We start from the raw sequence: 15051 nt of genomic DNA, 5'->3' as shown, positions 1-15051 counted from the left end.
GAAGGAAACTACAAATGCTCGACGGATTCGATATGCAAAACAGGTGATTGTAAATAAACACAAAACAGACTCATACACACAGACACATATATTAGTGTGCTACTGTTATTAACACACATTAAGTATGTTAGTTGGTATGTTACATCTTCAAGTAAAGTCAATCCAGTTAACTTTAAAATGGTTTATTCTTTAAAAACACCAGTGTTAACATCTCCATCACAGGAGTATAGCTGGTTTGGTCGGATGACCATTCCGTATGATGTCTTAGTAATAACTGGCTAAAATATCGATATCACAGATATCGTATAGTCAGTTATCTCAGCATTTAATCACATAATGTAAACTAAACATTAGTATAGGAAGACACCTGCATCCGGTGGCGACACAACTCTTTCTCACGATTCGTATTTGTGTTTATTCTTCATAAAAATGTTACATTTCTGAGATCTGGTATTCGCATCCTGCTATGATCTGACTACAGCACTTCTCACACTAGCTTCTACTTCCACAATGACCTATTACGTCATGTGTTTTAAACATGTAATATATGATTATTACACATACACACATATACACATATTTGTGTATGTACTGTATATATATCCATCTCTGTGTGGGGATACCTTAACGAGGTAAAAGGATTTGTCTATAGCAATGAATAGCAACGCTACTTAATGACGGTCACCATACTAGGTTGGATTGCTATGAACGATCAGATTAAAATCTCCCACTATCACAAATCCTTAGTGGCCAGCGTGGTGATGAAAACTGGCCAACCCACAAGCATGAATGACATATCTGAGGCCTTCGTTCTGTAATGGATTAGAAACGGCTACATTTGTTGTGCTGTTTTATATATATATATATATATATATATATATGTATATATATATATTATATATATGTGTGTATTTATGTATATATATATATAAATACATACACATATTTATATATATGTATATATATACATACACATATATATATATATATATATATATATATATATATATATATATATATATATATATATATATATATATATATATACCTATACACACACACACACACACATATATATATATATATATATATATATATATATATATATATATGTATGTGTGTGTGTATATACATATACATACACACACACACACACACATATATATATATATATATATATATATATATATATATGTATATGTACTGTATAATTAAAATAGTTCTACCACTGTTTCGATCGTTATTACTTTGGTAATGGTACAGTCAAGCAATAAAATTCTTTACAACAATACTTGTCATTGTGTTAAATAGCATCTATTAGTATATCTGTTCCATTTTCTAAATTTCCAGTTTTTTATCAGTATTGTCCCTGTAATAGTAGTCAAGTCACTGAAATTGCACAATTTTCCTACTTTTTTCTTCATTTTAATAAAAAGTATCAGGATATGTTTTTTTTTTTTTTTTTTTTTTTTTAATGCAAAATAATCACACCATCTTAGCTTACTAGACCGACAAACACTGAGGCTCACGCGATTGTTCCTTTCAGTGCTTAATTGTGCTGTCAGCCAGTTTGACAAACATCCCGTCCGGGATGATTCAACTCTGGCCAAATGTCCTGGCTTCACATCTTGTGCGGGACAACTCCACCATCTTTGGCAGCCAGATTCAGTTAGACCCTTGGCAGATGGATTTAGTAGGTGAGTGAATCATAGCTTTTAGTAAAAAGATATAGTAGGGTGAATCATAGCTTTTGGTATAAGGATTTAGTAGGTGAGTGAATCTTAGTATTTGGTAAAAGGACTCAGTGGGTGAGTGAATTATAGCTTGTGGTAAAAGGATTTAGTAGGTGAGTGAATCATAGCTTTAGGTAAGAGGATTTAGTAGGGGGGTGAGTTATAGCTTTATGTAAAAATATTTAGTAGGTGAGTTAATTATAGCTTTTGATAAGAGGATTTAGTAGGTAAGGGAATTATAGCTATAGGTAAAAGTATTTAGTAGGTGGGTGAATTATAGCTTTACGTAAAAGGATTTAGTAGGTGAATGAATTATAGCTTTATATAAGGATTTAGTAGGTGGATAAATTGTATCTTTTGGAAAATGAGCTTAGTATGTAAGTTAATTATATCTTTCAAGAAACGGATTTAGTAGGTGATTAAGTTATATCATTGCCAACTGAATTTAGTAGGTGGGTGAATTACAGCATTTGATAAGAGGATTTAGTAGTAGGGTTAATTATAGCTTTAGGTAAAAGGATTTAGTAAGTGGGTGAATTGTATCTTTTGGTAAATGAACTTTGTAAGTTAATTATATCTTTCAACAAACGGATTTAGTAGGGGATTGAATCATATTATTACCAGCTGGAGTTAGTAGGTGGGCGAATTGTATAGATGGAAGGTGGATCAAGTGAGTGAATTACATTTTTTGATTTATATATTTTATAGAAGTGTAAATTACATATTTTGGCCAATAGATTTATAAGGGGATCGCATTAGTAACTTGGCTAATCATCTACTAGGCAAATAGATTTAGCTATTAGATTATGTGCTTGGCGAGTAGGTGTACTTGAAAATGAGTGATTTGCATCACCGTTACATGGATATATTATGTGATTACAGCTTTCACAATTGTTTTCTTTAATGTTTTGAAGGGTTAAGATTTTGTTTCATTAATTATTTATGGTTTTGTATCCATGTTTATTCATCTTCTCCCATTACCCTTTCAGCTAGTGTGACGCAAATTGGCAGCCTCGTTGGGTTCCTAAGTGCTGGAGTCTTTCTCAGTCTGGTGGGTAGAAAATATTCGTTGATCATCACTGCCATACCAGGAATATTCGGCTCTTCTCTTATCGCTCTCTCCGTCAACACATATATGATCGTTATAGGCAGGTGAGTGGAGCCATTAATTTTAAGATGTATAATGTGCACGAGTGTTGTAATTCAAGAGGTATTAGTTGGAAAAGTGTATGGTAGAGTAATGATTAATAGGATCAAGGATAAAACAGAGAATGCAATCTTAGAAGTACAGGGTGGTTTTAGAAGAGGTAGGGGTTGTATGAATCAGATTTTCACAGTAAGGCAGATATGCGAGAAATATTTAGCAAAAGGTAAGGAGGTGTATGTTGCGTTTATAGATCTGGAGAAAGCGTATGATAGAGTTGATAGGAAGCAATGTGGAATGTGATGAGGTTATATGGAGTTGGTGGAAGGTTGTTGCAAGCAGTGAAAAGTTTCTACAAAGCTAGTAAAGCATGTGTTAGGATAGGAAATGAAGTGAGCGATTGGTTTCCGGTGAGAGTGGGGCTGAGACAGGGATGTGTGATGTCGCAGTGGTTGTTTAACTTGTATGTTGATGGAGTGGTGAGGGAGGTGAATGCTCGAGTGCTTGGACGAGAATTAAAACTGGTAGACGAGAATGACCATGAATGGGAGGTAAATCAGTTGTTGTTTGCGGATGATACTGTACTGGTTGCAGAGACAGAAGAGAAGCTTGGCCGATTAGTGACAGAATTTGGAAGAGTGTGTGAGAGAAGGAAGTTGAGAGCTAATGTGGGTAAGAGTAAGGTTATGAGATGTACGAGAAGGGAAGGTGATGCAAGGTTGAATGTCATGTTGAATGGAGAGTTACTTGAGGAGGTGGATCAGTTTAAGTACTTGGGGTCTGTTGTTGCAGCAAATGGTGGAGTGGAAGCAGATGTACGTCAGAGAGTGAATGAAGTTTGCAAAGTGTTGGGGGCAGTTAAGGGAGTAGTAAAAAATAGAGGGTTGGGCATGAATGTAAAGAGAGTTCTATATGAGAAAGTGATTGTACCAACTGTGATGTATGGATCGGAGTTGTGGGGAATGAAAGTGATGGAGAGACAGAAATTGAATGTGTTTGAGATGAAGTCTCTAAGGAGTATGGCTGGTGTATCTCGAGTAGATAGGGTTAGGAACGAAGTGGTGAGAGTGAGAACGGGTGTAAGAAATGAGTTAGCAGCTAGAGTGGATATGAATGTGTTGAGGTGGTTTGGCCATGTTGAGAGAATGGAAAATGGCTATCCGCTAAAGAAGGTGATGAATGCAAGAGTTGATGGGAGAAGTACAAGAGGAAGACCAAGGTTTGGGTGGATGGATGGAGTGAAGGAAGCTCTGGGTGATAGGAGGATAGATGTGAGAGAGGCAAGCGAGCATGCTAGAAATAGGAATGAATGGCGAGCGATTGTGACGCAGTTCCGGTAGGCCCTGCTGCTTCCTCCGATGCCTTAGATGACCGCGGAGGTAGCAGCAGTAGGGGATTCAGCATTATGAAGCTTCATCTGTGGTGGATAATGTGGGAGGGTGGGCTGTGGCACCCTAGCAGTACCAGCTGAACTCGGTTGAGTCCCTTGTTAGGCTGGGAGGAACGTAGAGAGTAGAGGTCCCCTTTTTTGTTTTTGTTTCATTTGTTGATGTCGGCTAACCCCCAAAATTGGGGGAAGTGCCTTGGTATATGTATGTATGTATAATGGGACCGGGACCATGGCAGCTAGAGTTATTAGAATTGACATTTGAAAGAAATGTTTTGTTGTGTTGGTAATTACAGTACTCCATTAGTAGGGTTTTACGACTTACAAGGAATGATATTAGATGTGAATGATTCGTAAGGCTCGGCAAGATTGGTTAGATTTGGGGGATACCACTGCCTAGGTAGGGTTAGATTTACTCCTTTTATTGCCATTGATGACTTAATCATAATTTGAAAAAGGGGAACATCTTTTAAAATCACCCAAACCATAGCAAGTTGGTATCTATTAAAAAGGTCTTCACGAGAGCTCTCCAATAGATACCAACAAGCAAGGATTTGTGTGGTAGTGAAAGATTTTTCTACATCAACACTTTTTTTTAATTCACCACTGGCAGTGAAAGGGTTAAGAAGTAAGGATAACATAATCTTTGAGTGGTCTTTTGTAATCGCTCTACTGTATTTTGGTCATCTGTTGACTATCTTTGCTGAGGCTGATAAGAATTTTGCAGAAATGTCACGAAAGTTCAGGTAGAGAGGAGAGTTATGGTTCTTTTTATATAATGTAGTCTATACTCCTGTTGTTAGTTGCTATCTAACGAGGCCGTAGAAAGGATTAGTCATGCAAATCGTTCAACACAGAATCAAGAATAGATTCGGTCAATGGTTTTTACAACAATCGAATTCAGATACCATAGGTCAAAAATATACATATTTTGCCATTTTCACAAAGGAGAAATTCTCTTCCAAGCGAGGAAAATTATCTCTCCTTTATAAAGATAGATATCTTGATATCTTACTCAAAGGGAGCTCCATTGGTCTTCCGTCGCATAAATAGTTACCTCAAATTATTAATTTTATAAGAGTATATGATTTCCTTCAAGCTTTTCTTGGTGGCCTAATGTATTATACTCTTTCTGATCAAATGGAAAATTAGGGTAGGAACTTAATGATCAGAGATATTTAACATACAAACTACCACATGTAAATACAGAGAGGAATATGTGCACGTTCTTCAGTGATACAGCACTTGGTACAGATTTGCCCTATACCGCCCACTACTATGAGATTCAGGGCCTCTGTAACACGGTTTTTTCGCAATAACTTTTTTTCTATGAATTTCATAAATATAACGCTTATTCAGAATGCATATTATATCTACACATAAATTTTGACTACATTTTGCATTACGTAGGTTGAATAAATTTGGTACTTTATTAAGTAAAAGTGACGATTTTTGAAGACGGGCCAACTTACTCAGAGAAAAGGTTTCGAACGCACTCGTTACGTAACTTATGACGGCATTTTTTCTCTCTTTCTCGATCGATGATTGGTTATACGTAACGAAGGCTATACCTCTGCCAACAATAACACAAAAGTGTAAATAAAAGCAAAGCAGTACACCTTTATGAACTCTGAAACTTCTCCACTGAGAATTGTCATAATGAACAAACGAACAAAATATGTTAATAAATACAAAAACAATTCGATTATTTGTCTAACTCCCAAAATAAGTTTCCTAAGAAATTACAGTCTACTTTATAGGTCACAATCAGATTGACAAAGTGTATGGAATAGTTGGTAATTTTCAAAAACGTAGTAGACCAGCTTGATTTGATAACTGCTATATCCAATGTCAAGCAATTTTTATTCATTGTCTATCTACCTACCTATTTACTGTAAAAAAAAGATAGCCGGTACCGTATTTTCGCTTTAAACCTTCACCAATAATTATTGTCAGAATGATGACTTCATGAGGATCCACCCACTTTGGCCTCGTTATAATTCAGGATAACACTGAAGGCTATCATGGGCATTGTTGGATCAGAAAATTTAAATTCTGGCTATAAAAACTCATTTCTCGAGTAGTTGTAAGGAGTGCTAAATGATCCTCAAGGATCCCAGCAGTTGGCCTAAACGTTTAATTCATGTATACTACTGTTCGGGCACTACTGCTACAGTAGTATTACTACGCTAGCACAGATACCCCACCCACATTTATGTATCGTTCCGCCATTCATAAAGTCTTTGTCATGTTTTTTTTTCACTGTGCAATAAGCATGGCCTCCTCAGAAATTAAGTTTAACATTAGATGATAGGTTATTTCATTAAGCTGACAAATTATGGCAACTGGGTATGTTATTGCCGTTGATGAAGCTAAAGATAAAGTATGGTATCATTCCTTCATTGCATTATCATCTTTACTACTATTTGTTTGCTACATGTAGTAATTATTTTAAAGGATAAATTAATTATGTTCACTTTACTTCTATAAATTCCCATTAGATGTACAAATAAAACTCCTAAAACTATTCATGATTTATTTACAAAATGCAGTCATGCCCAAAACATAGCCAACACGGTCGTACGGCCTAAGAAGAAGAAAAGAAATTATATCGGATGATCCGTTGGTCTGATGGAGATTTTAGCACAAAAATCTTATTTTAACCAAAATAGTTATATAAAGACTGTTTACATACAATCTCTCTCTTTCTCTCTCTCTCTTGGTGGCATAGTGAATAGTTAATGGAAATGTTCAAAAGCCTGAATGACATTACAAGTATTATAATCATGTTACGCTAGGTACAAATCAGACCATAAACATTGGATTTAAACTAGAAACTGGATAATTACCTATTCAGGCTATAGTAAATATGGCCACGGGCTTTCTCTTGACTGTATAAAGTTGCAAGTCGTAAGACAAATGCAGTTTTGCAACCACGGGGGCAATTCCAGATCCTGTTAGCCATTCTTGAATGTTATGGGTTTCAGAGTCGATGGAAGAAGGTGAATGGGTGTCTGGTGGATGGGCGGGGCAAAATTTTGTCCAAAGCTGTTTACATTGCTTACGTAATGAATGTTTTCGACTCTTGGCTCGTTATCACTGGCCATGGCGTCGGCTAGATCATTTTTACTCTATAAAAATTCAAACTATTGTGTTTAGGTTATTGATAATGCTGACAAAATTTGTGTGTGGTTGTAAAATATACATATGTCAACTTTCAGCTACATCCGATGCTTTGTTAAGGAGCAAAGTCCAAAAAACCGTGTTACAGAGGCCCTGAATCTTATAGTAGTCCACTCTTCTATGAGTATATTCTGGGGTCAAAGCACTAGCTGAAACATCGAAATTTTGTATAATAATCTTCTAGAGACACATCTTTTAATGACAGAAAGGCAGATATATACATATATACTGTATACATATCGTTTCATTTCTTGTAGGTTCCTGGACGGAATGACAGTAGGCATGGGTAACGTCGCTGTATTCGTGTACGCCTCGGAAATCTCTGATGTGTCGATCCGGGGAACTCTGTGTATGATCTCCCACCTGCTGATCCAGGTTGGAGGCATATTCAACCTATGTCTGGGGACCATCCTCAGCTGGTATTACATGTCCATCATCAGTGTTGGCCTCCTGCTCGGCCACTGTCTGATGGTATCCACCCTGCACGAGAGCCCATCGTTCCTCGCCGTGAAAAGCCGAGATGAAAGGGCTCTGCGGGTCCTACGGAAGCTCAGGGCCCCTCAGGCTGATGTCCAGGAAGAACTCTGCTACCTGCAGAAGAATAACACCACCAGCGGCGACAGCCAGGGTTACAGGGGCTTGCTGCAGAAGCAGCACCTGAAGCAGATAGCATTGATGACCGGGATCTTCTTCATCCACAACTTCTGTGGAACGCAGGTATTGCGGGTGAATGCGACCCGGCAACTCCAGCAGTTGGGATTGCCCATGAACGAGAAATACACGACCATCATGGTCATCGGTGTCTTTTTCTTTGGCAATCTCTTCATGACGACGATTTTGGACTGCTGTGGCCGACGCCGTTGTATAATGGCCTCCTTATTAGTGTTAACAGTTGCCTATTCGTCGTTGGGTACGTTTGTTTACCTGCTCAATACGGATCCTTCCTTAATAGAGCCACAAAAGTACGAACTCCTGAAATTTGCATACAGTGTGCAAAATGCTACACTCAGTGATGCCATAACGGACGGGTGAGGATTTTTAGCTAAATAACTAAATGTTAAGGTCATGAAAAGAATACATAATTGGAAAAAAAGGTTTTTCTTCATTCTTGAGTAAATCATATTCATGGTTCTTTCCTAAACTTCATGTAAGAATTTTATCCTTTTTTCCTCAGATACTCATCTTCACCTATTTTCTTATTTACCAACGAGTTCACTCATTGTTTTCGGTATTATATCCCTCCCCCCAACGCAACACACCAGCTAATGTCACATAAGGTCTTTAAATCTTTGAGCTAATTTATGGAAGTTGTACTAGAAAGGGTAGAAAAAAATAGCAGCATACAATCACCCATCACTACCTTGCTCCAGACCAGTCCTCAACGAAGGTAATTCTCTCTCTCTCTCTCTCTCTCTCTCTCTCTCTCTCTCTCTCTCTCTCTCTCTCTCTCTCTCACACACACACACACACACGCATGCACACACACACACACAACAAGAACTATTTCCATTGTCCGAAGAACCTTTAGATTTCACATAACAAATATATTTACGTTTCCAGATCTGCTATAATAAGCATCAAGGACTGGCTTCCTTTGGTGCTCCTGATGGTAGCAGCCTTTGGCCACAGCATGGGCATAGGGCCACTCGTTTGGATATTGCCCGCCGAAATGTTCCCGACTAATTTACGATCACAGGTATGTTACAAGGCCACTAGTGTGGGCATGACCACCGAAATTTTCGCTTTTAGCTTTATGTTTTCCTCTGCTCGTGTTGGGAACGATATATTTCACTGATATGGTCAATGGATTATCTTTAATGGGTATACAGTAGATATATATATATATATATATATATATATATATATATATATATATATATATATATATATATATATGTGTGTGTGTGTGTGTGTGTGTGTGTATGTGTGTGTATGTGTAATCATACTTCCATTCACTTTCTCAAAGACTTCTTTACATCCATACAGGGAACATCTGTCTGTATGGTTATAGGCAGTCTAATGATGTTCGCCATCCTGCAGGTGTACAGTCCGATGCAGGCTACGCTTACACAGGCTGGCATGTACTGGTTCTTTGCAAGTGTCTCTGCAACAGGAATTCTCTACATCTACTGCCTGCTGAAAGAAACTAGTGGGGAGAGGGTAGGTTGAGAGTCCTACTGTTGAGAGTTCTACTGTTGAGAGTCCTACTGTTGAGAGTTCTACTGTTGAGAGTTCTACTGTTAAGAGTTATACCATTGAGAGTCCTACTATTGAGAATCCTGCTGTTGAGAGTTATACCACTGAGAGTCCTACTGTTGAGAGTTCTACTGTTGAGAGTTCTACTGTGGACTGTTCTACTGTTGAGAGTCCTACTGTTGAGAGTTATACTATTGAAAGTCCTACTGTTGAGAGTCCTGCAGACGAAGGGGAGAAATATTTGCAAAGTATTTGTTTGTTAAAGAGGATTTCAATATATTTTTCTACCGATTGAGATGTCCATCATTTATTACAAGGAACTGCAGCTACTGTTATCCTTTTAATTGTCATATAATAATTATTTTTGATAGATTCAATCTTACTTTTATCCTTATACCCAATGATGTCAATATTTACACGATTATTACTTTATCATTAAATTTCCTATTATTATGATTATTAATATTGTTTTTTAGAGGTAGCAAAAGTAATTAGAGTGAGAGTGGTAGTAATGTTAATAGTAGTAGTAGTTGTAGTAGTAGTAGTAGTTTTTAAATGATATAGTGACAATGACCAACTGCCCTAGTTTATCAAACTTGGTCGCCAGTCACACATTTTCAATAACTCTCTGAAATGCCAAATCTTAATCACGAATTTTCAAAAGCATCTTAGGATAGTTTATTCGGTATGCAGACAATTCGTCGAAAGACAATTGGTAGAATGACAATTCGTCGAATGACAATTTGTCGAAATGACAATTCGTCGAAATGTAAATTCGTCGAACTGACAATTCGTCGAATTGAATGGTAGTTTGAAATAATTTCTGTTTTTAAGTATCTGATATCAAACATTTCCCTATAGCCCATGAGCTAGATGAAATTCATCAAGACCGAGGTGCTAGAAAACTTTTGCATGAAAGTTTCTTACACAATTGATAAGAAACATTGTGATAAAACATACCGGAGATGTGAAAAACGGAGTGAGTTTGGAGCAAGATTACAAACTATTAATAATAGGATTCAAGGAAATCCTTCAGGGATTATCATCCGCCAATTGATACTCGAATGATGCCTTGTAAATTGTAAATGAGATTAAGTAAAGGGCTTGTGAAAGCGAAGAAGTAACTGGCGGCATAGTATATAATGCAACATATAATATGCCTCTGAGTGTTGCAGGAGCACTACCCAAAAAAATTTCTCTTTTGAGAACAGTGAATAGGAAAACGTCCGTACAAGAAGATGAAGACTTGAACGTTACGACAAGAGGTTAGAATTTTAAATTGTCTGAAGACAAAAAGTGACTATTTATAGAACTGCTAGAAATTTGACATTTTATCCCAAAACTGTATTTGGTTTTGTGATGGCACATTCGACTGCCCTCCAGTTAATTCACCGTTGTACACTATCAATGCTCTAATTGCTAAAAATAAAACCTTACCATTGCTATACTTTTTGTCGGGTTGAAAGGACGAAGAGACTTATGACATTATTTTCACATTTATAAATCAAAGTTGAAGCTTGAATGTTTCAGCCATTATGATAGACTATGGACAATTCGACGAATTTTCATTTTGACGAATTGTCAGTTCGACAAATTGTCATTTTGACGAATTGTCATTCGATGAGTTGTCATTCTACCAATTGTCTTTCGACCAGTAGTCAGGCTACCGTTTATTCTTTATCTCGTAAACTCTGACAATGGGACACAAGGAGACCTGTCCTGTTTCTGTATGAACCAAAGACGAGTGGAATTAAACACTTTTTTGGGGATATGTTTTTTATCTTCGTTAATTCGTCTATTTGTTTCCCGGGTAACGTAGATTATTCTTAAGAGAATTTGAGCAAAGTCCGACCATCTAAGTCTGTTAGATTTTTACGTTAGGGTAAACTTTTTAAAAAAAATTTCTTATCAATCCCAGTGAAGGTTTTAGGTTTTCGAGAAAATGTTGTTACTAAAACACTGCATTATTGCAAGGGATGCATTTTATAATCAAATTTTTACTTCTTTTATAAGCAGTGACCTAAAATTGTGTACCTTTGAAAGACATTGAAAAAAATCTAATAAAAAGGTTACATCACTTTCATAATAGCTTGTTCAGTGTAGGTGAGATACTGAACAGGATCAATAATCATTTGAGAATGAAATTCATAAAAAAAGTTTTTATTTTTTATTTCATTGTCTCTAAATCTCGAATTCATATAGAAGAAAAGAGATACCTTGCGAAGTGAATGTGGAAGGCATATATATACTGTACATATATATATATATATATATATATATATATATATATATATATATATATATATATATATATATGGATTAATATCAACACAACATCGTGTTCAAATAGAAATAAATTTCTACCTCATACCTGGGATCGAACGCTAGCCCCTTCTAATGAAAGGCCAGGTCGAAACCAACCATGTCACGAGAGCCCATAAAAGAAATTGGAACCTGACCGCTACCAGCTGTCCGAGGATTTACCTGGCGAGACATCTGTCTCTTACCAGCGAGTTTTACCCAATTTCCCGGGCCACCACGTGACACAATTGGTAGTAATTCATTCAAATTACCCCTAATGAGTCAATATGGATTAATATCAACACAACATCGTGTTCAAATAGAAATAAATTTCTACCTCATACCTGGGATCGAACGCTAGCCCCTTCTAATGAAAGGCCAGGTCGAAACCAACCATGTCACGAGAGCCCATAAAAGAAATTGGAACCTGACCGCTACCAGCTGTCCGAGGATTTACCTGGCGAGACATCTGTCTCTTACCAGCGAGTTTTACCCAATTTCCCGGGCCACCACGTGACACAATTGGTAGTAATTCATTCAAATTACCCCTAATGAGTCAATATGGATTAATATCAACACAACATCGTGTTCAAATAGAAATAAATTTCTACATCATACCTGGGATCGAACGCTAGCCCCTTCTAATGAAAGGCCAGGTCGAAACCAACCATGTCACGAGAGCCCATAAAAGAAATTGGAACCTGACCGCTACCAGCTGTCCGAGGATTTACCTGGCGAGACATCTGTCTCTTACCAGCGAGTTTTACCCAATTTCCCGGGCCACCACGTGACACAATTGGTAGTAATTCATTCAAATTACCCCTAATGAGTCAATATGGAATAATATCAACACAACATCGTGTTCAAATAGAAATAAATTTCTACCTCATACCTGGGATCGAACGCTAGCCCCTTCTAATGAAAGGCCAGGTCGAAACCAACCATGTCACGAGAGCCCATAAAAGAAATTGGAACCTGACCGCTACCAGCTGTCCGAGGATTTACCTGGCGAGACATCTGTCTCTTACCAGCGAGTTTTACCCAATTTCCTGGGCCACCACGTGACACAATTGGTAGTAATTCATTCAAATTACCCCTAATGAGTCAATATGGATTAATATCAACACAACATCGTGTTCAAATAGAAATAAATTTCTACCTCATACCTGGGATCGAACGTTAGCCCCTTCTAATGAAAGGCCAGGTCGAAACCAACCATGTCACGAGAGCCCATAAAAGAAATTGGAACCTGACCGCTACCAGCTGTCCGAGGATTTACCTGGCGAGACATCTGTCTCTTACCAGCGAGTTTTACCCAATTTCCCGGGCCACCACGTGACACAATTGGTAGTAATTCATTCAAATTACCCCTAATGAGTCAATATGGATTAATATCAACACAACATCGTGTTCAAATAGAAATAAATTTCTACCTCATACCTGGGATCGAACGCTAGCCCCTTCTAATGAAAGGCCAGGTCGAAACCAACCATGTCATGAGAGCCCATAAAAGAAATTGGAACCTGACCGCTACCAGCTGTCCGAGGATTTACCTGGCGAGACATCTGTCTCTTACCAGCGAGTTTTACCCAATTTCCCGGGCCACCACGTGACACAATTGGTAGTAATTCATTCAAATTACCCCTAATGAGTCAATATGGATTAATATCAAGACAACATCGTGTTCAAATAGAAATAAATTTCTACCTCATACCTGGGATCGAACGCTAGCCCCTTCTAATGAAAGGCCAGGTCGAAACCAACCAAGTCACGAGAGCCCATAAAAGAAATTGGAACTTGACCGCTACCAGCTGTCCGAGGATTTACCTGGCGAGACATCTGTCTCTTACCAGCGAGTTTTACCCAATTTCCCGGGCCCCCACGTGACACAATTGGTAGTAATTCATTCAAATTACCCCTACATGGTTGGTTTCGACCTGGCCTTTCATTAGAAGGGGCTAGCGTTCGATCCCAGGTATGAGGTAGAAATATATTTCTATTTGAACACGATGTTGTGTTGATATTAATCCATATTGACTCATTAGGGGTAATTTGAATGAATTACTACCAATTGTGTCACGTGGTGGCCCGGGAAATTGGGTAAAACTCGCTGGTAAGAGACAGATGTCTTGCCAGGTAAATCCTCGGACAGCTGGTAGCGGTCAGGTTCCAATTTCTTTTATGGGCTCTCGTGACATGGTTGGTTTCGACCTGGCCTTTCATTAGAAGGGACTAGCGTTCGATCCCAGGTATGAGGTAGAAATTTATTTCTATTTGAACACGATGTTGTGTTGATATTAATCCATATTGACTCATTAGGGGTAATTTGAATGAATTACTACCAATTGTGTCACGTGGTGGCCCGGGAAATTGGGTAAAACTCGCTGGTAAGAGACATGTCTCGCCAGGTAAATCCTCGGACAGCTGGTAGCGGTCAGGTTCCAATTTCTTTTATGGGCTCTCGTGACATGGTTGGTTTCGACCTGGCCTTTCATTAGAAGGGGCTAGCGTTCTATCCCAGGTATGAGGTAGAAATTTATTTCTATTTGAACACGATATTGTGTTGATATTAATCCATATTGACTCATTAGGGGTAATTTGAATGAATTACTACCAATTGTGTCACGTGGTGGCCCGGGAAATTGGGTAAAACTCGCTGGTAAGAGACAGATGTCTCGCCAGGTAAATCCTCGGACAGCTGGTAGCAGTCAGGTTCCAATTTCTTTTATGGGCTCTCGTGACATGGTTGGTTTCGACCTGGCCTTTCATTAGAAGGGGCTAGCGTTCGATCCCAGGTATGAGGTAGAAATTTATTTCTATTTGAACACGATGTTGTGTTGATATTAATCCATATTGACTCATTAGGGGTAATTTGAATGAATTACTACCAATTGTGTCACGTGGTGGCCCGGGAAATTGGGTAAAACTCGCTGGTAAGAGACAGATGTCTCGCCAGGTAAATCCTCGGACAGCTGGTAGCGGTCAGGTTCCAATTCCTTTTATGGGCTCTCGTGACATGGTTGGTTTCGACCTGGCCCTTCATTAGAAGGGGCTAGCGTTCGATCCCAGGTATGAGGTAGATATATATATATATATATATATATATA

At 38.0% G+C, this 15051-nt stretch overlaps 1 protein-coding gene across 2 annotated transcripts in view; it reads left to right on the top strand.

Annotated features, from left to right (window-relative positions):
• LOC137614348 (facilitated trehalose transporter Tret1-2 homolog) overlaps positions 1–10109 on the top strand; it is a 34278-nt gene extending 24169 nt beyond the window's left edge. Inside the window, exons 2-7 of one of the 2 annotated variants that reach the window (XM_068344120.1) lie at positions 1–43; positions 1547–1697; positions 2723–2885; positions 7705–8475; positions 9008–9143; positions 9434–10109. The exon at positions 1–43 is cut by the window's left edge and continues 13 nt beyond it. In XM_068344120.1, coding sequence (XP_068200221.1) covers positions 1–43; positions 1547–1697; positions 2723–2885; positions 7705–8475; positions 9008–9143; positions 9434–9616 — 1447 coding nt within the window. In that variant the 3' untranslated portion in view covers positions 9617–10109. The remainder of the gene's footprint in view (positions 44–1546; positions 1698–2722; positions 2886–7704; positions 8476–9007; positions 9144–9433) is intronic. The other variant, XM_068344121.1, reaches the window with a different exon arrangement.
• The last annotated feature ends 4942 nt before the right edge of the window (positions 10110–15051 follow it).

This window comes from Palaemon carinicauda, chromosome 20 (genome assembly GCF_036898095.1).
Source record: "Palaemon carinicauda isolate YSFRI2023 chromosome 20, ASM3689809v2, whole genome shotgun sequence".
Taxonomy (NCBI): Eukaryota; Metazoa; Arthropoda; class Malacostraca; order Decapoda; family Palaemonidae; genus Palaemon; species Palaemon carinicauda.
This window is presented reverse-complemented; position numbering and strand designations above follow the sequence as displayed.